We start from the raw sequence: 22271 nt of genomic DNA, 5'->3' as shown, positions 1-22271 counted from the left end.
ACATGGTCGTAGTATAGGCAGGTCCATCGCGATTAATCGTCCCGGAGTAATCGTAATTTGGGCAGCGTGATGCACGACGGACTGCATTTCGCTAATGTCGGTAATGGAAATGGAGGGATTAATTCTCGAAAGACGTAGGTGTTGAGTAAGCGATTCGGAGATAAATGTAGAGATGGATCCCTGATCAAGGAGCGCGCGAATGGTGACAAAACATTTATGAGGCGAATAAACTCGCACGCGCGCGATCTCGAGCAAGATTTTAGAGTTCGGCGATACGGTTTCGGTTCGGAAGATGCGACAATAACTGGAACGAGTTATTGAGACCACTTACGTCATGTGTAGCGGGACGGGGTTCGCGGACTTCGTGACAGTCCAATACCTCAGCCATGTAGTCGGCAGCTTCGTGGTAATAGTCCTCATACGTCAGGAAATAATTGTGGGTGAAGTATGCATGGGTTACCTTCAATTTCTCGTTCGCAGCTAGCGTAATTTTACAACTCTTGGTATCTGGCAAAGGTTTCCTTAAGAGTTGCGAGGCGTTGCCGGGTTATAACACGTGACATCTTGGCCTGTCCCAGCTTCTTAAAATTAGTGAGTGTGCGAGATATGGCGTCCATCTGGTTTTGTATATTCATCAATTCGTCGAGAGACAACATGATTTCCAACAGAAAAGACACGACTCGGAACGTTCGAGAGTCAAGCAAAACAATAACTTTCCTTGGCGACGATCTGACTCGAAGGACCAAATGTGTTATGGTATGACGCTGATGTCACCTTGTATGGAAAGCTCGCTCGCCAAGGTAGCGTGAAATAACAACTCTCTTTGTTGTAATAATTTAAACTTTATTCTTGAGTCGGAAATTAAGATTTGTTCAAAGCGGGCGGTAGACGATGCTCATAATCCGAGAATTGATTCGTTCTGTTAGATACGCGCATATGTAACTCGCACTTGGTATGATTTTGAATCCTTTCTCGCAGCCGTTAGAAAGAATTTGTATGGCAAGCAGCAATAATACCGGCGAATATCGCCGGAAACTAATGTATTTTTCGCGCACTGAATGCCTTCGCAGTAGGCGTATATCGGTAACGTTGCAGGACACAATACAGCGTTGATACGCGACAAAACTTCGGTTTGGTCCGCACTTAATATTCGGGATAAGATTCGTTAAGCGCGAATCTCGCTAAATGATCCGTATTGATCAGGATCGGGAAGCGGACTGAACTTTCGCACGCGGAACGTGTGTGCGATAGTCAACTTTTCGAGTGTCGCGCAAGAGGGGTCGCGTACCATCTGAGATAGATAGCGTGATTAGAACAGGAGTGAGATATACCCACGGTTTCGAACAAAACCGTCGGCCGCTGGCGTGATTGAACAGGGACGGCTCAATATCTATGAGCTGTTTACTTACCATCCCTGATACATTTGAAATAACAATGATTCCGGAACACTATATATATTCCTAAAAATATTACTCTTAACGTTTAATCTTGACCGTAACCAGCGCTTCTTATATTAATTTGATTTATTCAAGTAAACGATCCCGCCGTTTCCAAATCATAATATTAAAAAATTTTTAATATTCTCATCAGAAATATAATACTTTATTTATAATACTGTAGTCAGAGCTTCAAATTCCGTTTCAAATATAAAATACTTTTAAAAAATGTATACCACCCTAACAGAAAGTTTTTATGAAAAACTATATAGATTGAAACAAGATCTTAGAAATTCTTAATTTTTCGTAGATATTTTGTAGTGGGACGTAGAGTAGCGTTGTTTGTTCGAAAAATCAAGAAATCCTCCGCCTTCAAACAACGTCGCTCTATGTCTCACTATGAATATCTACGAAAAATTATGGATTTCTGAGCCAAACAAACTTCACTGTATGTCTCACTACAAATATCTACGAAAAATTAAGAATTTCTAAGACTTTGTCAATTTATATAGTTTTTCTGTATTTTGTCGTAAAAATTTTTTTTCGCTAGAGCAGGAAAAACCATTTTGTATTCGAAAACTATTTAAAATACCTATTTATCTATTTTACATTTAAAATGGATTCGAAAAACTCATTTTGCATTTTGCATTTTAAATATACTTTTTAAAAGTATTTTACAATTAGTATTTTAAATGGAATTCGAAAGGCATTTTACCCAGCCCTGTTTTTATAAAGTATTAGGACAATTTGGATTGAGGAAAAAAATATAAGGAATTATTGTGGACAATTGCTGCTAATATCACATTTATAAAGAAACTTGCTTATTTAATGAATTCTGCACATGGTGAAAATTTCGATCCCGATGACTAACATTTTAGATGTATTGTCCATATCACTAATTTGGGAATCCAAGATATGCTTCGAGTATTAAAAGCTAACGCGCAATCTGATGTACAAGATGACAATAGCAATGGCATTAAAGAGAATAATAAAAATAATATAATAACAATGATAAGACCAGCGAGAATAGCGGAAAATTGACAAAAGGCATTCTTCAAAATTTATGATCTCTCTCCAAAAATATTCGAAACAATTGAGAAATAAACTTAAGCTTGCTGTAAAACAAAGAATATTAAGCTCCTTACACCAATTCTTGATGTATCTACGAGATGGAACTTTACTTTTGAAATGCAGCGCTTACTTTTAAAGCAGCACTCAAAATGAAACAAACTTTGGATCTACTATATCAAAACAACAAATGTTTACAAAACTTCTGCATTTCCGAAAAACAACTGGAAAATATTATCAAAAGGGTTTCAGTATCTCTGTTTGTACTAACAATTATTTGATATTCTTAACGGAGAAAAGTATGTTACATTGCCCCTCGCCGTGACGGCATAATAACATATAATATGTTATTAATATATAATATGTTATTAATTAACATTTGATATGTTATTAGATAAAATCAAAAAAGCAATTGTCAAATACAATGAAGATGATAATCTTTCACATGTACATTATAATATTCAAGAAGCACTGGTTGCTACCCGAGATAAACTTGTAAAACATTACAGAAAAATGAATTACATATACTGCATTGTTTTAATTCCTGATCCACGATATAAAAAAAGAGACTTTTCAATTTACTAAATAGGAAAAAGAAATGGCTAATGATTCGTTGAAAAAATTTGAGGAAATTTATAAAGAGCACTATTGGAATACGGATATAGATAACATATTAAATAATGATACAATTTTAATTGATGAAAAATAATGAAAATATATCATCTGATGAGGAATCGATACAATTGAACAGTTTCTTTAAAACACGGAAAGTTCTTATCAAGCAAAGATGTAGTCCATATAATCAACGTTGGAAACAAGAAATCGATAATTTTTTTTCTGCAGAATGTGCTTACGCAGACGAAGACATATTACAATGGTTGCACAGGTATATAAAAACCTATCCAAACTTATCTCGCATGGCTAGAGACTTTTTAGCAATCCCTGCAACTTTTCTGTTTGAGCTAAACGTTTATTTTCCAGAGTTTTATTTCTAATAAGAAAATAACGGAATAAATTAACTAATGAATTGGCCAGGTGGTTATTATGCTTAAATTCTTGATTAACTTATGACTTAGCAAATAATATTTTGCATTTGTTAGACGCAATAAATGTTGAAATATGGTATAAAAATAAATAAATAAATAAATGTAAATAAATTAAAAGTAAATAAACATATAAAAATAAATGTTGAAATAAATGTTTAAAATATTATAAATAAATTAAAGTTTTTATTTATAATATGATAAATAAATGTTTAAAAATGTTAAATAAATGTTATAATTGTTTAAATAAATGTTTAAAATGTTTACATATATTTAATTAATAGATCCTTAATTAATAAAAAAAATAGTTCCTGAACAATTGCGTAAATGAAGCACAATTGGGTTAGGATGGGTAACTCGAGGTTTAGTCTCGATATCGATACGAGACCGAGACATGAAAAAATAAATGATAGTCAGTGGTCTCGTAAAATTTGTCGATAAATGACACGAGAATAGTCGAGATGAGATACAAGATGTTTCAAAATTCATCACTATCTTAAATTTCTTAAATTTTTTTACTTCAAGACACTAAAATTTTTTTGTTTGCGATCATAGCTCTTTGATTATTAAGTTCATTAATCGTTAGAACTCTTCGAAGGGCTATCATAACTCATAACAGAATGCCGAAACTCTTAAAACAAAATTTTTTTTTATTTCTTTGGAAATCCGGTATTTTCTTGAGTCTGATAACCCTCCCCCCCCCCTTCCTTCATCCAAAAAATTCTATCGATTGTTCTATATATATCAAAACGTTAAGTGAAAGATAAAGAAACTAAATATAACCCTTCAAATCGTGAAGTTGGCTATCCCCCTACTTCAAATTAGTGTTTTCATCGCTTTAATCGACAAAACTCTTTCTAAAATTGATAGAGAATTCTACAACTCTTCGAAGGGCAATAAGAACTATATTTTTTCTAAATTTTAAAAAGTGGGTCAGCTTCACACAGAAATAAAGACATTACCTCTGTGTAACAACCTCTGTGTCCATGATTGTACAATAGTGATGTCTTTCTTAAATACGCTGTCAATGTACGACTTACCCATCTTTGCTAGTATCGACGATACCAGCAAGTAAATTGACAGAATCGGGATTATAATCGGCATCCGTGTAAAGGCCAAGATAACTGCGTACAAAGTCAGAAGCAGTCATGAACCTCTCGCCATTCTTCTCCTGTGAGGCGTACTGTAATTTCACAAAAAAAGCAAAATTTCTATACAGGATGTCCCAGTAACTTTGTTACAAGGCAATATCTCCAGTACCGTTAATAATACACAAAAATGCCTAAGGAAGAAATTGTTTGTTTTAAAGGTGGGACATATTATGGTGGGAATTATTTCTTTCGCTAGGTCATATTTTGAGAGTCTTTAAAAGGTAATCGATATTTTTTAAATAAAACTACATATTTTTATCATTATAGCGTAATAATAGTATAATAATACGTAGACTGCTGGAAAAGTTTCTGCAATCTAGTAATTATACTTCCAATGGTACCAATGTTCTGCTACTATCACATCCGTAAAATTAGACGTTTTTAACCTATAATTCAATTGACAGTTTGTACCCAAGCCAACTAGTTTTGTTTGTATAGTATTTTTAAAGAATTTATTTTGTAAGAAAATGGAAATTTCGCGTGAAAATTTTCGGGCAATGATTTTTTACGATTACAAATGTAATCTAACTCCGAATCAATGCATCGATCGACTTCATTTGGCTTTTGGGGATGAAGCACCATCCAATAGGACTGTTTATAATTAGTTTGCCGAATTCCAGCGTGGACGTACCTTCCTTAGTGATGAATTACGTGAAGGTCATCCATCCACGTCTGTTACCACTAATGTTGATGCTGTGCGTGAAATGATTGCGCGAGACCGGCATATAACATACCGCGAGATTCAAGATCCTTAGGCATTGACATGAAAGTAATACATACGATTTTGCATGATCACTTGAGCGTACGGAAACTTTGCAGTCATTGGATTCCACACAATTTAACCGAAGCTCAAAAACAGGCTCGTGTTAAATAGAGCAAAGAAATGCTCAAGAAATTCAACCGAGGTCGATCAAATTTGATCTACAACATCGTTACTGGGGACAAAACATGGATCTATTCGTATGAGCCCGAAAGTAAACAATAATCCACTGTTTGAGTATTTCAAAATGAACCGAAACTAACAAAAGTTGCACAAAGTGCTGCCAAGCAAATGCTTGTTTCTTCGGACATGTGACAACGTGGCTTTAAAGGATCGAAGGACTGTAAATACTGATTGGTATACAACAATTTGTTTGCCAGAAGTCATAATGAATTGAGTAGAACAAACCGAAATCGTCGCATCATCCTTCACCATGACAACGCCAGCTGTCACACAGCACGTCAAACCGTTGATTTTTTTATCCAGTAATAATGTGAATTGATGATTTTGTCCGTATTCATCTGATTTATCACCTAATGACTTCTTTTTGTTCCCAAACATTAAAAATAAGATGCGTGGTGAGCGATTTGAGTCGCCTGAAGCAGCTGTTGAAACATTTCATACACTGATTTTTGAGATTACAGTCTTAGAGTGGAAAAAATACTTCGAAAATTAGTTCGAGCGTATGCAAAAATGTATCGATCTTAAAGGCGAATACTTCGAAAAACAATAAAGCCATTTACCGAATTTTACATATTTTTTTCATATTGTTTGCAGAAACTTTTCCAGCAACCTACGTAGCTGAGGTCAAGATGAATCTAATGGTCTATAATACCATAATCTTCACGTGACCTTGAGTATGAAAAATCCAGAAATTTTGAGGAATGGGTGAGAATAATGAAATAAGTGCAATAGAAAGTTTGACATAGGAAAATTTATTGTAATAAGTGTTCAAAATTATTTCCATGACTTCTAAACATTTGTTAATTTGAGTATTAAACGAATGTCACATATCTGCGAATATTTGGGGTGTTACAGCATAAGCTTGTCGGATTCTTTCTTTCATTGACTTCTAAACATTTGTAACGTATCATACTAGACTTTGTCAAAAAAACTTTATCTTTGATAAAGCCCCATAAAAAGAAATCTAGGGAATTAATATCAGAATGGCGGCCAAGTAGTCAGACTTCCTCTTCCTACCCATTTATTTGGATATAAAATATTTAATGCATTGCGAGAAGAACGTGCGTAATATAGCGCTGCACAGTTTTATTGAAACCACATAACCATAAAGATAGGGGAATATCTTCTAATAATGACGAAAGTGTATTAAGCAAGAAATGTATGTACGTATTGCCATTAAGAGTCGTGTCAAAAAAATGTTCAATTAGATAGTCACCCAAAATATCACACCATACATTCAACGACTAATGGTGTCGAAACTGCACAGTTTGCATCCATCTAGCATTTACTGGAGACCAGTAATGCATATTGTGTCGATTCACAGCTCCAATATTATTAAATGTAGTTTCGTTTGAAAAAAATATTTTTGACAGGAATGCATCATCCTGAGTTGATTTTTCTTGTATACAATTATAAAAATTTACTCTCTGTAAAAAAAATTGTTTTCAGTCATTTCTTGATGTAAAAAGATGTGGGAGCAGGTATGGCACAAACATGCTTAAATTTGATGTCAATGAACATGTCCTTGATACTAAACTATGAAGGTTACTACTCGAGGGTATATATATGTATAAATAAAGTTATCGTTAGTGTTCGGTATTTCAGAGAGGAAACTCACATCGAGGAAGTTTTGAGTAAAAATGGACGCAATTAACGATTCCATAGATATGTTGCTGGTATTAGATGAGTGCCAACAAAATTGCCACAAACGTGCTGCTGAGCTCTATGTAGTCAGAGATCCAGAGAGACCAGCGAAATCGCACATGGCATTTAAGCATATAGAAGATCGTCTTCGATGACACAACTCTTTTTATCTGCCAAAACACGAAAAAATATGTCCTACAACAAATAATAATAATGCTACGAATGTTTTGGCAGCAATTGCACTAAATCTACCTGTCTACTAGACAATTAAGTAGAGATAGTGATATCGGTAAATCTTTTATTTCAAGGATTTTACGTAATAATAGGATACACCCATATCACATCTTTTTACATCAAGAAATGACTGGAAACGATTTTATCCAGAGAGTAAATTTTTGTAATTGGATACAAGAAAAATCAACTCAGGATGATGCATTCCTATCAAAAATACTTTTTTTTAGATAAAACTATATTTAATAACACTGGAGCTGCGAAACGACACAATATAGATATACTGGTCTCTAGTAAATCCTAAATGAATGCAAACTGTGCAGTTTCAACGCCGTTGGTCGTTGAATGTATGATGTGGTATTTTGGGTGACTAATCTAATTGGACTATTTTTTTGACACGACTCTTAATAGCAATACGTACACAAATTTTTTGCTTAATACACTTCCGTCATTATTAGAAGATGTTCTCCTATCCTTACGTCTGGTTATATTGTATTATTTCAACAAGATGATGCTACGCTACATTACGCTCGTTCTTCTCGCAATGCATTAAATATTTTATATCCAAATAAATGGATAGAGAGAGGAAAAAGTCTGACTCCTTGGCCGCCACGTTTTCCTGATATTAATCCCTAGATTTCTTTCTATGGGGCTTTATCAAAAAAAAAATTTCTTCGACAAAGAACTACTACGATACGTGACAACATAAAAGAAAGAATCCGACAAGCTTGTGCTGTTGTAACACCCCAAATATTCGCGACGTTCGTTTAATACTCAAATTAACAAATGTTTAGAAGTCCATGGAAACAATTTTGAATACTTATTACAATAAATTTTCCTATGTCAAACTTTCTATTGTACTTATTTCATTATTCTCACCTATTCCTTAAAATTTCTGAATTTTTCATACTCAAGATCACGTGAAGATTATGGTATTATAAGCCATTGGATTCGCCTTGACTTCAGCTATTACGCTACAATGATAAAAATATGTAGTCTTATTTAAAAAAATATCAATGACCTTGAAGGCTCTCAAAATATGACCTTGAGAAAGAAATAATTCTCTCCATAATGTATGTCCCTGCGAATCAAACAATTTCTTCCTTAGGCATTTTCGTGTATCATTAACGGTAACGGAAATATTGCCTTGTAACAGAATTACTGAGACACCCTGTATGTATGTATATTGTGCATATTTATAAATTAATGATCCTACCTTATGATAGTTAAAAAAATAACAAAAAGTTAATTCTACTAGTAGATATTTTTAAGAAAAATCCAAAAACTGAGAATATAATAAAAAAAATTATATGACAATTTGAGTTATAAAATAACAATATAAAAATGTTGAAAATTTAAGCTAAAATTTCACTAATTACAATTTATTAAATATGATTAATTTTTCTTAACGAACTATATTCTTTCCTAGAGAAATAACACATAAATTAATTGAGAGAAAAAGAAGAAATATTTAGTTAACAATTAATAAAAAACAATGACAAATATTTTAAATTATTAAAAATGTTATTGTAAAAATCGCTGAAAGTTCGAATATAATCCTAATAATTTATATTCAAGCACTTATTTACCTGGTTAAAAATTTCATGGAGCCGTTCAGTATTTGCACGCTTTAAATACCCCGAGGAACCCTGTAACATGATATATAAAATGATATGAAAGATATTAACATTAATTGTTCTCTAATTGTCGCAAAAAATATTTTTGAAATATATACCGGCGTTACAAATTTTTATCTCGGGAACAGGGTATTATTGAGAAAATTGTTCAGACAAAAGTTGTAAGGTACCAAAAAATCTATTAACTGATCTTATCAGGTTGACTTTGAGTGGCGTCGCCAAGTCAAAGTCACGTCGATTTTAAAAAATAGAACACCCTACTTTTGATTCTAGAATCTAATAACGTGTCGAGAGCTTTCCAAAACATTATAATAAAGTTATTTTTTATTGAGTACTTTTCGAGTTATGATGCTTAAAGATTACAATACAGAAGGTTGCACTAAAAATTCATTTTTACGTAAAAATCAAAATAAGAGATACAATCTCTAATAGCTTTGAATGGCTAACAAATAATATTCAGGACATGATCTTGAACAACATTCAAGAGGTTTTAACCGTCGATTGGATACCTTGTATAATGTTAATGCTGGCGGTACTGTAACGTTCGAGCATCATAACTCAAAAAGTACCTAATTGAAAAATATTTTTTTATAGTGTTTTGGAAAGCTCTCGACATCAGCTATTAAATTATGAAAAGTCAGTTGTTCTATTTAAAAACATCGATGTGATCTTAACCTGACCTTGATGATGCCATCTAAGATTAAACTGACAAAATCAGTAAATAGACCTTTGTGAACCCTACAACTTTTATCTGAATAATTTTTCTCAATAATGCCGTGTCTCCGAGATAAAAATTTGTAACGCTTTATTTTAAACACGATATACAGCTAAATCAATTAGTGGATAAAAAACACATAGTTGCTTGTTTAAAAATTATCCATTTTGCATACATATTTTTTTAAAGCACCTATGTGTTTTCTTTCCATCAATCGATTCATCTCATTATTCTGTTCATAAAAGTATTAAGGTACGATTATGAAAAAATTAATAGTTTACGAAATATTTAATATTTTATGCCAACATGTGACAGAATAAAGTATAAAATATCTTATAAACTAATGGTTTTTTGATATTACTATTTTAATACTTTTACATACAGAAAAATTAGAGGAACTATATATTGTGTAAGAAAAATTATACAATTCCGTTTAAAAAAATGGAGGTGACTTTCATATCTTTCTAGCGCCTCCAATTAAAAGAAAGACAATATGACCAAAACATATCCCTCTTGAAACCATGCAACTTTTGTTAGGCACTTTTTTTCTATTGTTAAAAACAAGTGAGTTATTCAGGTGACCCGTTTTAAATGTCTCTCACCCTGTATATACAAGATGGATCAATTTATTCAATTTATTCAGTCAATTTTTTCAAAATCTCTAAGTTTAAAATAAAATGTAAAATAAAAATTTAAAATAAAATGTAAAATAAAAATATAAAATAAAAATTTAAAATTTTTTAAATAGAACTCCCTCATTTTTTACTAAATATTCTTGTAGCTTACATTTTCGAAACATTGGTTATAAACTTTTTAATCAAGATCTTCCTTAGTTATATTTCAAAATTTTTGTATTGCTGGTATTAGTATTGTATTATTCAAGATATATCACGTGGAGATATAGCATCGTCGGATTCTTAATCAAGCATCCTGAAGAAGCGTAAATCCGATCATGTGACCTTCACGGTACACACATGGATCTAGAGATATGGCAGTAGCTTGGTATTAAGAGAACGCGTAGCGTTTAATAGCGTAGCGGAAGTCACTACCATATCTTTACGCGGATCGATGAGTTTTCCGAGTTCTCGATTATTACATTTCAATAATGGCTTTCCCGATCAAATTGTATGTTCAATCAATAACTCTTGTACTCAAATCGTATTATGAAAGTACCTTTATTTTTTTCTATGTGCCCTACGAGCAGAGATATTGTGACAAACTCCAAATTTTGTTAAAAATTTTAAGGAACATTATTGTCATTGTCATTAATATTATCGATATTGTCTGCCCGACTCATGGATTACGTTTTGGACTTTAGTCAATCTCAATTTTTTTACTTTACTTTTTAATAATTTTTTAATAAATAACGACCTAAAATTGTCGATGGTCATTCAAGGTCATGACCTTGACAATACATGTCAAAGTCAAGATCATCGAAGTTAAATTCCATTTCATTTTTAATAACTTTTTAACGTGCGACGAGTGACTGTTAAACCTTTCCAAAGATGATTTGGTATCATGACCTTCATAACGTATATAAAGATCAAGATTATTGGAGCTGAATTGTCAGTTTTACTTTTTAATAATTTCTTATTACAATCTAATAACAATCAATAAGCGACTGTCAAAATCCTTTAAAGATCACTCAGGGTCATGACCGTGATAATATATGTCAAAGTCAAGATCTACGGAATTGAGTAATATACTGCATATTTAATAATTTCATACAACAAGCGGTAGCTAAAACCTTGTGAAAGTCATTCGAGATCATGACTTCCATAATGTAAATGAAAATCAAAGTCATCGAAGTTGAATTGTCTATATTGATTTTAATAACTTTTTAACAATCAACAAACGAATGCTAAAATCTTTCGGAGATCATTTAGAGTCATCGCATTGCCTTGGCAATGTAACGAGAAAGTTAACAACCGTGAAATTTGCGTTTTACTACTATACTAGTTGCGGTGGTACCGGCATTGTTAGTACCGTAGTCAATGCAAATCCAGCAGAAAAACAAGTATCGTATGCCGCAGGTCAAGTTAAGTAATAATTACAGATTGAGAAAAGGAATAAGATTAAGTTAATGTTATCGAAAAAAAAAAATAATTCTAACTATAATTTATATCTACATTCATAGTTAACTCTTAAGACTTTTTAAAATACGAATTAGTTTATTAGTGAATACTTACTTGGTATATTTAAAAAACTGATAAACAGACCATCTAAAATTTAAATTTCTATAATTAAAAATCTGTCTGTGATTATTTTCTTATTTTATAAATCATCTGACTAAATATCTAATTAAAAAGGAACATAAAAAGTACGTTTATATAAAAAAAAGCAGAGATTGGAAGTAAAGTAACGCCGTAACTTTTATCATTACAGTCGTTTATAATAACGACTTGATAACAATGTTGCAATTTTTTTATGAATGTAACAATAACTGACTACATAAGTAGCACAGCAGCGCTTGTAAAGCGCTAAAAAAGTGATTATATGCGCTTTTTAGTGCTTTGTTAACGCTTTGTTAAGCGCTGTGTGCTACTTGGGTACACACTAAATTTGTGCTAAGCTTGAAAAAGTTACTTTGAAAAGTAACTTTTTATCATTACGCGTTTACTTACTGAAGAAAGTTATTCATAACGTGTAACATTCTTAAAGCAAAAATAAGTAGGCATATAAAATTAAAAATATAAAAATTAAAATTAAGTAATATATAATACATATTTTTATACCTTGAACTAAAAATCGATGTACAAAATAAAAAATAAAATTTAAAAAGTAAGTTTAATGGTAGCCTAGATGGACAAAAAGATGTCTTTCAGATTTTTAAAAGATACCTTACTATGTCTTGCGATATTGAATGTATTGATTTTTTTTACGAAAAAACATCTTTTAGGTGCCTAAAAGATATGTTATGCAACAGATATTTTTCAGATATTTAGAGATATCCTAAAGATATCCTAAAGATATCTTAAAGATATCTTGGAAATATATAATATATCGTAAAGAAATCTAAAAGATGTCTTTTAGATATCTTGAACATGTCTTTAAGAAGAGTTTCACCTTTGCCGGTCCTAAAATTAGCTCAGTCTCATGAATTTTTTAATGAAAATGTATTAGGGTGTCTGTTAAGTAAAGTCGGAGCCGCATTGGGGGCGTAGAATGGGTCAAGGGGAGCAAAAAAGTTTTATACTATATTTTGCAATTTTCGCAATAATTAACAAAATATTAATTACTAAAAATAGCCGAATATTGATCTTTAATCATTTTTTTCTCAAATATTATCAACTTTACAGAAAAACTGTAAGAGACAAAAATTGTTTATTTTCTTCTCATAAAGTTCTGTGAATTTTTTCAGAATTTTTTAATACCGTATTTTCTCATGATAATAATAAGAAAATGCAGTATTAAAAAATTCTGAAAAAATTCTTAGAGTTCTATAAGAAAAGTATAAATAATTTTTATCTCTTATAGCTTTTTGTAAAATTAATAGTATTTGAAAAAAAAATTATATTATAGAAGACCAATATTCGGCCATTTTTAGTAATTAATATCTTGTTAACTATTGCGAAAATTACAAAATGGTATAAGATTTTTTGTTCCTCTTGATCCATTCTACACCCCCAATGCGGCTCCGACCTTACTTAATAGATACCTTGTATACAGAACAAGGCTTCTGTTTCCGGTAGTGAAGTTGTGCATTCACGAGAGTTAATAGTAAAAGCGATAAAGAGATTGAATGCGAGTGTGAGAGAAACTCGAGACGCAAAGAGTAAAGGAGTGGAACTAAAAAGATAGAAAAAAGGAAGAGATAGATAGGTAAGAAATAGAAGGAATTAAAAAGGAAATTAGAAAGAGGGAATTGAGGTTAGGCAGGGCCATAGTAAACCCTCTTGACGGGAAGAGAAGAGGCAGAAAAGAGGGAGAACTAAATCAGGCAAGAACGACGAAGAGTTCGATAGAGAGCCCTGTGAGAACTAGAAGGAATCATCGAGGCATACACTAAAAAAAAGAGAGCTGACCGAACGAGCATAAGGAATAACATAGAGTATAATACAAAGTAGATTGTAATCAATTTGCTAGATTAGTAGAACGTCGCTGTAGAGCTTTGTAGTTATTAGCATGTGGTATTAGATAATTAGAATATATATACATGTAGAAATTAGGAATATATAAAATTGAATTTGATGAAAGAAATATAGCATAGAACAGATAAAAGGGTACCATTAAACAAGAATATGAACAAGAATAGAGGTAGAAAAAGGAAAAGAGAAGATGGAAGTGTAAGGAGAAGGGGAGAAAGAGCAATAATAGGTGAAAAGATATAGAGAAAGAGTAGAAAATACAAGATTGGAAGAATTATGGAAGAAGAAAAAGAAGAAAATGAAATTGGAAAGTGAGAGATGAACAAAGCTTGAAAGCTTTTAAAAATAGTAGTAAAATAATAAAATCGCCACCCTTATTGTTTTGTTGAAGAAGAAAGGAGAAAGAGGATCGGAATATTAGCTACAACAGGATCTGGTCGGTACAAGGATTGTCAGGAAAAAGACGCTCCCACGAGAAATACAATATCTTTTGTAATATTGTAAAATACTGTTTCTTCGTCGGAGCTCGCGGATGCTTGGCTCTCTTCGTCTATCGGGCTCCCCACAAGTATTTCGGCGCTACCTCGCGGGAACCAAAACTCAACGATATTTGGTCGCGTTCGGACAGTGATGGGAGATGGCAAGAATTCGTCTGCTCTAGGAAGCTTTGTGCATATGCGTAAATCGACAGCTCGATCCAATGATGGAACAGATGGAGCAATATGGAATACTTTTGGGGCTCTTGTATATCTTAGTGATCAACTGTCCCAAATTAGAACGGACAGTCTCAAATTTAACACTTTGTCCCGCTTTACAACACATATATGATTGTAAAACAAAATTTATTATTATTCATAAACTATGTTTCTTTAATAAAAACTTCCTATTTTCTCTATAACATTCTTAACATTGTTTTTATTAGATTAGAGGCCTTATAGTACCATGAAATGTATACGTCAGTTAAGGTTGCTCAGCGTTTGCTCAATGCGCATGCGTTAATAATTCTTGCCATCTCCCATTACTGCGTTCGGAGCTTCTCGGCCCAAACGCGAGTCTCTGTTTCGAGCTGTCACCTGTGAATTGTGGTTTATTCGATTAAAAATAATATCAAGCGCGCCGTGCCTTCATCATGGCATAAAATGCTGTGGCATTAGACTGGCGTACTGCCGAAAATAATGCCATTCGCGGGGTGCATCGTTACATCGAAAAAAAATAGAGGTGATAAAAAGAAAATGGGAGGTAAGAGAAAAGAAGATAAAAAGAGAAACGTGATAATCAAAGGGTTGGGAGAAAGTGAAAGGAAAATGAGAGAGACAGTATTAGGAATAATGGAAGAGATAGGGACAGAAGTCAAGGTAGAGAAGGTAAAAAAGTAGTAATGAAACAGAAGGAAAGAGAATGATAATAGTGAAATTAAGAAATAAGGATCAAAAGAGGGAAGTATTACTAAAGAAGAAAAATTTAAGAGGGTGGAAGATATAGATAAACGAGGATATAACGTGGGAAGAAAGAAAAATAAAATGATTAAGAAGAATAGCACAAGAGGAGGAAAAGAAGAGAAAAAGAATATAGATAGAATATAAGAAGATAAAAATAGAGAAAAAAGGATTAGTGGTATTGGGATGAGGAGGAAGGAGTATTAAAAGATGAAAAGGATAGAAAAAGAGAGATGGGAAAGTAAATATAGGGGGAAGAGTTAGAGAAGGGGGAGGCAGAAAAGGGAAAGGAGAATTATGTAAGGGAAGGGAGGAAGAGGGGAGTGGGTGAAAAGAGATGATGAAAGCTGGAAGATAGCTTTCTGAAATATAGCGGGGATGGAAAATAGAGAGTTCTGGAAAGATACGGAGAAGCGGGACGTAATATTTTTAGTAGAGAATATAGATTAGAGGAGAAGAATTGGAAAAGGATAAGAAAAGTTTCCTTCTGTTTCATTGCATAGGGATTGAAATTAGATAGTACAATTTACAAAGAAAAATAATAAGAGAGGGAGAATAAAAGCAGAGATAGTAGTAGGAAGGAAAAGACTAAAATGGAATGAGATGATAGAAATGGAGGGTGGAATAATAAAACAATAGGAGATATCCAATTCAGTAACCATTATGTGGTAACGAACAAGAAACGGTATTAAGAAGATCAGACAGAGAAAGGAAGAAGCCGGATAGGTATGGCGAAACAGTAGTGTATACAAACTGCATATATGTAAACTTTGTTAGCGCGGATACTCCAATTAGTTATGAAGATGCGGTAAAGAGCGAGGATTTATTAGATTGGAAACAGGCAATGGATAAGGAAATGACGTGTTTGATGAAAAATAAAACTTGGAAACTAGTAAATAGGCCTAAAGATAGAAAAGTATTAGATGTAAAATGGATATATACGACTAAAGCAGACAATAGAAAAAAAGCTAGACTTGTAGTCAGAGGATTCCAGCAAGAAGAGGGACTAGAAAACGTGTACTCTCCGGTAGCACGAATGCAAACGCTGAAACTACTTTTAGCTCATTGTTGTCAGTTTGAACTAAAGATATTACAGATGGATGTGGAAGCGGCTTTCTTAAATGGTAGATTAAAATCTGAAATATATGTAACACAGCCGAGGGGTTATGAGGACGGAACCGATAAAGTGTGTAGATTAGATAAAGCACTGTATGGGCTGCGAGAAAGTCCAAGAGCATGGTATGAATGTTTAGACAAATATTTACAGGATTTAGGATTTAAGAAAAGTACTAGCGACTACTGTTTGTATGTGTTAGGCGAGACAAATGATGTAATCTACCTAATAATTTTTGTAGATGATCTACTAATATGTGGTAAGAATGAAGGAAAACTTATAGATATCAAAGGCAAATTGTCGAACAAATTTGAAATGAAAGACTTAGGTGAAGTAAGAACTTATTTAGGCATCAATATAAATCACAATCGCAAAAAGAAAGAGATAACCCTAGATCAAAGAGAATACATAGAATCATTAGTGAGGAAATACGGTATTATTGATTCAAAATGTTATCACACGCCGATGGAACAAAATCTAAAACTAGAACCGGCACAGTCAGAGAAAAATGATATAAAATTTAGAAATCTAATAGGGGCTTTGCTGTATATAAGTATAGGAACAAGACCGGATATAAGCTATAGCGTGAATTATTTGAGTAGGTTTCAAAACTATTGTGATGAGACACACTTTAAATATGCGTTAAGGATTTTAAAGTACTTATATTTTACCAGAGATCTTAAGCTAACGTATCAAAGAAATATAAATAAAAAAATGATCGATTGCTACGTGGATGCGGATTGGGCAGGTGATGCGATGGACCGGAAATCGACAACCGGATACGTAATTAGAATGTATGGAAATGTAATATATTGGAAAACGAGGAAACAAGGCAGTATTACCAAGTCGTCAACACATGCTGAATATGTGGCATTGTCCGAATCTGTGAGTGAGATTAAAGTAATAGAGAACCTTCTGAAAGACTTTCAGGTCAACGTTGCAAGACCGATTAATGTATACGAAGATAACTCAGGAGCAGTGGCAATTGCTAAATTTGGAAACTTTACTAAAAACTCAAAACACATAGAAGTTCACTATCACTTTGTCCACGAATGCGTTGAGGAAGGAATGATCGATATTATTAAGATTGAATCGGAAAATAATATAGCAGATGTATTAACTAAATCGTTGGGAAGAATTAACTTTGAGAAATTTCGAACAATGTTAAAACTTTTGTAAATCCGTAGTATAAATTTAAGGAGGTGTGTTGAATTACGCGGTAAATTTATGTTACGGATATCTTCATGTTAGTATAGGGGCGCTCATAGCCTTCATATAGTATAGTATATAGAGCTATACTATATATTCATATAGTATAGCAGTCAGTCGTGTGAGAGCGTTCGGCAGAGAAGCCGGTGTCGTGAGATATGTAGCGTTATAAGTATAATAAATGTATAAGCGAGGAATGTTTCTGTAATCTATAGTTATGTGAATAAATCACCTTTTAACCTCAACGAATCTCAACAACCACCACGCGGTATATCTTGGATAAAGATAATGCTGATGATGGGAAGCAAAAACATACATGCCCACGCACGTAGATATGGACATTTATCTTTATTTTGTTTATGTTACTGTATGTACACGCCGTGTAACATTAAACCTTTACATTGCAAAAAAGTTGCAGTTTTTGAGGTCATTATAATAGAAAAAGAGGTTTTTTATTCAGTTACTATTTGTTCATCGGGAAATATTATATATTTTGCTGCAAAAACTTAAAATTCTCCAATGTCTGGGGAACTCTTTGTGAAAATGTAATTCTTCTGCAAAGAAGAAAAATTGTATTTTTACAAAGTTCCCGGACTTGAGAGAATTTTTAATTTCATGTTAGAGTACAGCACGTCCAAATCTATCAAAATTGAGCGATTACATATGTTTTTATCACAGGCAAATTTTGGCTCTAAACTGCCACCGTTCTTTTGGACCGCGAGGGGAATAAGGCTGTCCATTAAGCTCATACCTATTTAATATAGCAATAGTAGACATAGAAGAAGATATAAGAAAGGGAAAATGAAGAGGAGTGAAACTAGAAGAAAAGGTGTATACATTGGTGTATGCGGACGATACTGTGATGTTAGCAGAGCAGGAACAGGATATGAGAAATATGTTAAAAAGGTTAGAGAAATATTTAGATGAGAAAAAATTAAAATTGAATCGAGAGAAAACAAAAATTCTGAGGTTTAGAGTAGAAGGGGGAAGGATGAAAAAGAGAAAGTGATGGTGGAAGGGTAAGATGATAGAAAAAGTAAAAGAGTTTAAATATTTGGAATACACAATAAAAAAGAACGGAGGATAGGAAGCACACATCAAAGAGAGGATGAGGAAAAGGGCAGCATTGCTAGGTCATGTATAGGGGAATAGAGAAGAGGAGATTTGAAAAGAAATGGGGCAAAAGAATGTAGCTTTTTAATACGTTGATATGGACGGTAATGAGCTATGGAAAAAGAGAGGAGATAGAGAGAATATAGGACAGGTACTTACGATGGGTGTAGAAAGAGATACATGGTATGTGATAAGAGAAGAAATAGGTAGGGATAAATTAAAAGAAAGAGCAGGATTAAGAACGTGGAAATTCGAGAAAAAAATAAAATAATAGACTCCAAAGAATAAATCAACAAATAATAATCAACTAATAATAATAATAAAAAAATAATTGGACTTAAAAGTGAAAAACATGGAGTTTAGTACTAATTTTGATACAATAATGAACACATTCAAAAGAATGTTGGTACTACCCCGAATCATATTCCATCTTTTTTCCACGAAAAATTTTACAAACAGATATTTGGGGTACCAATGGGTTCACCTCTATCCCTCATAGCAGCTGACATAGTCCTGCGTGATTTAGAAACGTTCTCTTGCAATGCTATCGGTGTCTGCTGCTTTTTATTTTAGATATGTAGACGATATTGCATTAGCTATTAATCAAACATTGAAGAATTGTTAAATACCTTCACTAATCATTCACGAATTAAATTTACTCTGATGAGGGGAGACTCTTAACTTTTTGGATGTCACGCTTATTAAACAAAATAATATGATAACATAACACATGGATCAATAAGTCCCGAGACTAACAATGAAAACATTTTTTTTGCAAAATTTTTTTTTATTCATCAACATAATCACCTTTTAGGGTGATACATTTCAATACCATGTTTATAAAAAAATTTATCTTTCGCTTCAAAATAAGTTTCAGTTTCAGCGATGACCTCCTTATTTGAGCCAAATCTTTTTCCCTGGAGCATTTTTTTAAGATCAGCAAAGAGCCAGTAGTCACTGGGGGCTAAATCTGGCGAGTATGGGGGGTGGGGAAGCAGATCAAAGCCCAATTCGTTCAATTTTGCCATTGTTTTCATCGACTTGTGGCAGGGTGCATTGTCTTGGTGAAAAAGGATTTTTTAAACAAACTACAAAACGACTTTACTCTAACCTCGATAACTCAGCTGTTTCTAGTCCGATCGACTTAAAATTTTGACACGTTTCAAGCAAAGGTTAGTACTCTAGAAAGACGTGGTTACTGGTTTACTACGAGCGCCATTTCTGGGTTAGTCTCGGGACTTATTGATCCATGTGTTATGATTGGTATTAGAAACCTACGTCTTCAGGTCGATATTTGAATTTTTATTCGAGACATCCTATAGTACAGAAGGAAGACATTATTTTGGGACTAATTGACAGAGTATTGCTTCTCTCCCACCCAAAATTTCATTTTAAAAAATCTGGGCAAAATTATCAGCATTTTGCTAAAAAATGGCTATCCATTATATTTAATTTTTGCTATCATTAATAAAAAACTAAACAAAAAATTCGAAATGCTGAATGAAAAAGTTGATAATAATAACAATAAGAATAAAAATGCTAATAAAACAGAAAGAAGAAGGTTTTTATGGTACCTTATGTACCTTATATAATATTACAAAAAAAATCAAACACATAATTAACAAAATTCTTTATATAAGCATGACATATAAAAGAATAAATAAATTAAAGAAATTTATTCGAATACAAAAGGACAAGCTATCTACTTCGTCTTATGCAAATATTGTATATAAAATTAATTGCAATGATTGTGATACGTCATGTGTGGGACAGACAAGTAGAGTTTTAAAGACTCAAATTCAAGAACACAGAAATATCAATTAGAACACGGTGTTACATACAGTGTTTCTTACGTTAAAGAGAATGTTAACAATTAATCGTTAGTCAAGAATTTAAAATGATAAAATTATATTCGCTTATAGAAGAAAATAGTTACTGCGATATCCTTGTTATTTGAGACTTTGTAAGATTTCGTATGGAAAACACCAAATTTCCAAATTTATGTATTTCCTGACTTCAATCTTTGCAAGTCTGTTGTAAAAACTTTTCGATGTAAATTTATAATAATTATTGAATGATTTCTAGTAGGCAAGAATTATTATGACAAAATTATTTTAGTTATTCTAGATATTTCTCGATGTAATTTATAACAATTATTAAATAGTTTCTAGTAGGCAAGAATTATTATGATAAAATGTTTTAAAAAATTTAGTATTTGATTTTTTTTTAAAAACAAAAATTATTTTGCAAGAAAAATATTCTTCAATAACGTAAGGAACGACGTTTAAACTACAGAGACACTCCTAAGCCAGAGCGTCACGTGAGCGCCCGGCGACTCGGCCGCCGAGCCTCGAGCGGTAGTGGGGGTCGCTCGCCGGAATCGGCCTGCAATGTGCAAATCTTTGCGAGCACTGGTTTAAATATCAAAAATGACACGGATTCTCTAGATGCTATTTATAATAGCTTATTTACAAGGACGTGATGCTTCACTCTCCTTACTGTCTTTGTCAACAATATATATTGCTCGATCTCGTTTGCGTTTGGTCATATGTAAGCTCACAATGGACTTTTTATGAACAATCATGCTTTATGCCTGTATCATGTAAGTTTAATAATTTATTAGTCATTATTTATCAGTTTAGTATTCATTATATATATCTTTTCTGTTTAATAATTTGTTATAATTAACCGGATAATTATAATGATAACAAAACAATTTCAAAGGATCGTAATAATCTATACGTTTTGATATGTAAATCCAATTATTTTTTTTTTAAGCTATTATTTATTACATATGTCTAATGCGATATTTAGTAATTTGTCACAGTTGATTCGTCAATTACAATGAAAATAAGCTAGAACAATAAAATCTTATTACATCTAAAACACAAGATACATACACGTTCGCATAATTATGTTAATATATTTGTATGATTAAAGATCTCTAATAATTTAAGTTAATTAGCGATATTTTGAAGGATCTGAAATAGGATTGAAACGTTTATTATTGCATTTCGATAGTTATTAAATAAATTTATCACACATGTACACCCAATGTTCGCTCTCATTAGACATTTGATTAGTTCATTCGAAAGTTGTCGACTATTATAGTTGATTCGAAACAATAAAAGGAAAAGGAAGGGAGCTAGCGAGAAAATGTTGAAAGGAGGAGAAAGAGAGAAGAAAAAAAGGGAAAGAGTTGTCGGGATGGCAAAAAGAGAAGGAAGTTTACTTTAGAGAAAAGATAAAAAAATAAGAAAGAAAGGAAAGGAGGATGAAGAAGAGAGGTTAGTAGGGCAAGAGAAAGAATTACAGCGAATAGAAAAATGGAAGAAGATCAGGGATCTTAAGGTGTAATCGTTAATATAAAAGAGTTAAAAATGAATGGATACTACAATATCTGAAAAAAGAATGGGCAGAGAGTAGATAAAAAATAGTTTATT

At 32.5% G+C, this 22271-nt stretch overlaps 1 protein-coding gene across 4 annotated transcripts in view; it reads right to left on the bottom strand.

Annotated features, from left to right (window-relative positions):
• Window positions 1-4583: 4583 nt before the first annotated feature.
• Window positions 4584-22271, bottom strand: part of LOC108751582 (calcium-binding mitochondrial carrier protein Aralar1-like) — a 140918-nt gene continuing 123230 nt past the window's right edge. For all 4 annotated transcript variants that reach the window (XM_018491830.1, XM_018491831.1, XM_018491832.1 and 1 more), the window contains 2 exons: window positions 9106-9165; window positions 4584-4730 (listed from right to left, as the gene is read on the bottom strand). In XM_018491830.1, the coding sequence (XP_018347332.1) occupies window positions 4584-4730; window positions 9106-9165 (207 nt within the window). The remainder of the gene's footprint in view (window positions 4731-9105; window positions 9166-22271) is intronic.

Source organism: Trachymyrmex septentrionalis, unplaced genomic scaffold, assembly GCF_001594115.1.
Source record: "Trachymyrmex septentrionalis isolate Tsep2-gDNA-1 unplaced genomic scaffold, Tsep1.0 scaffold5, whole genome shotgun sequence".
NCBI lineage: Eukaryota > Metazoa > Arthropoda > Insecta > Hymenoptera > Formicidae > Trachymyrmex > Trachymyrmex septentrionalis.
Note: the sequence above shows the minus strand (reverse complement) of the source record. Positions and strands in the feature narration are given on the sequence as shown.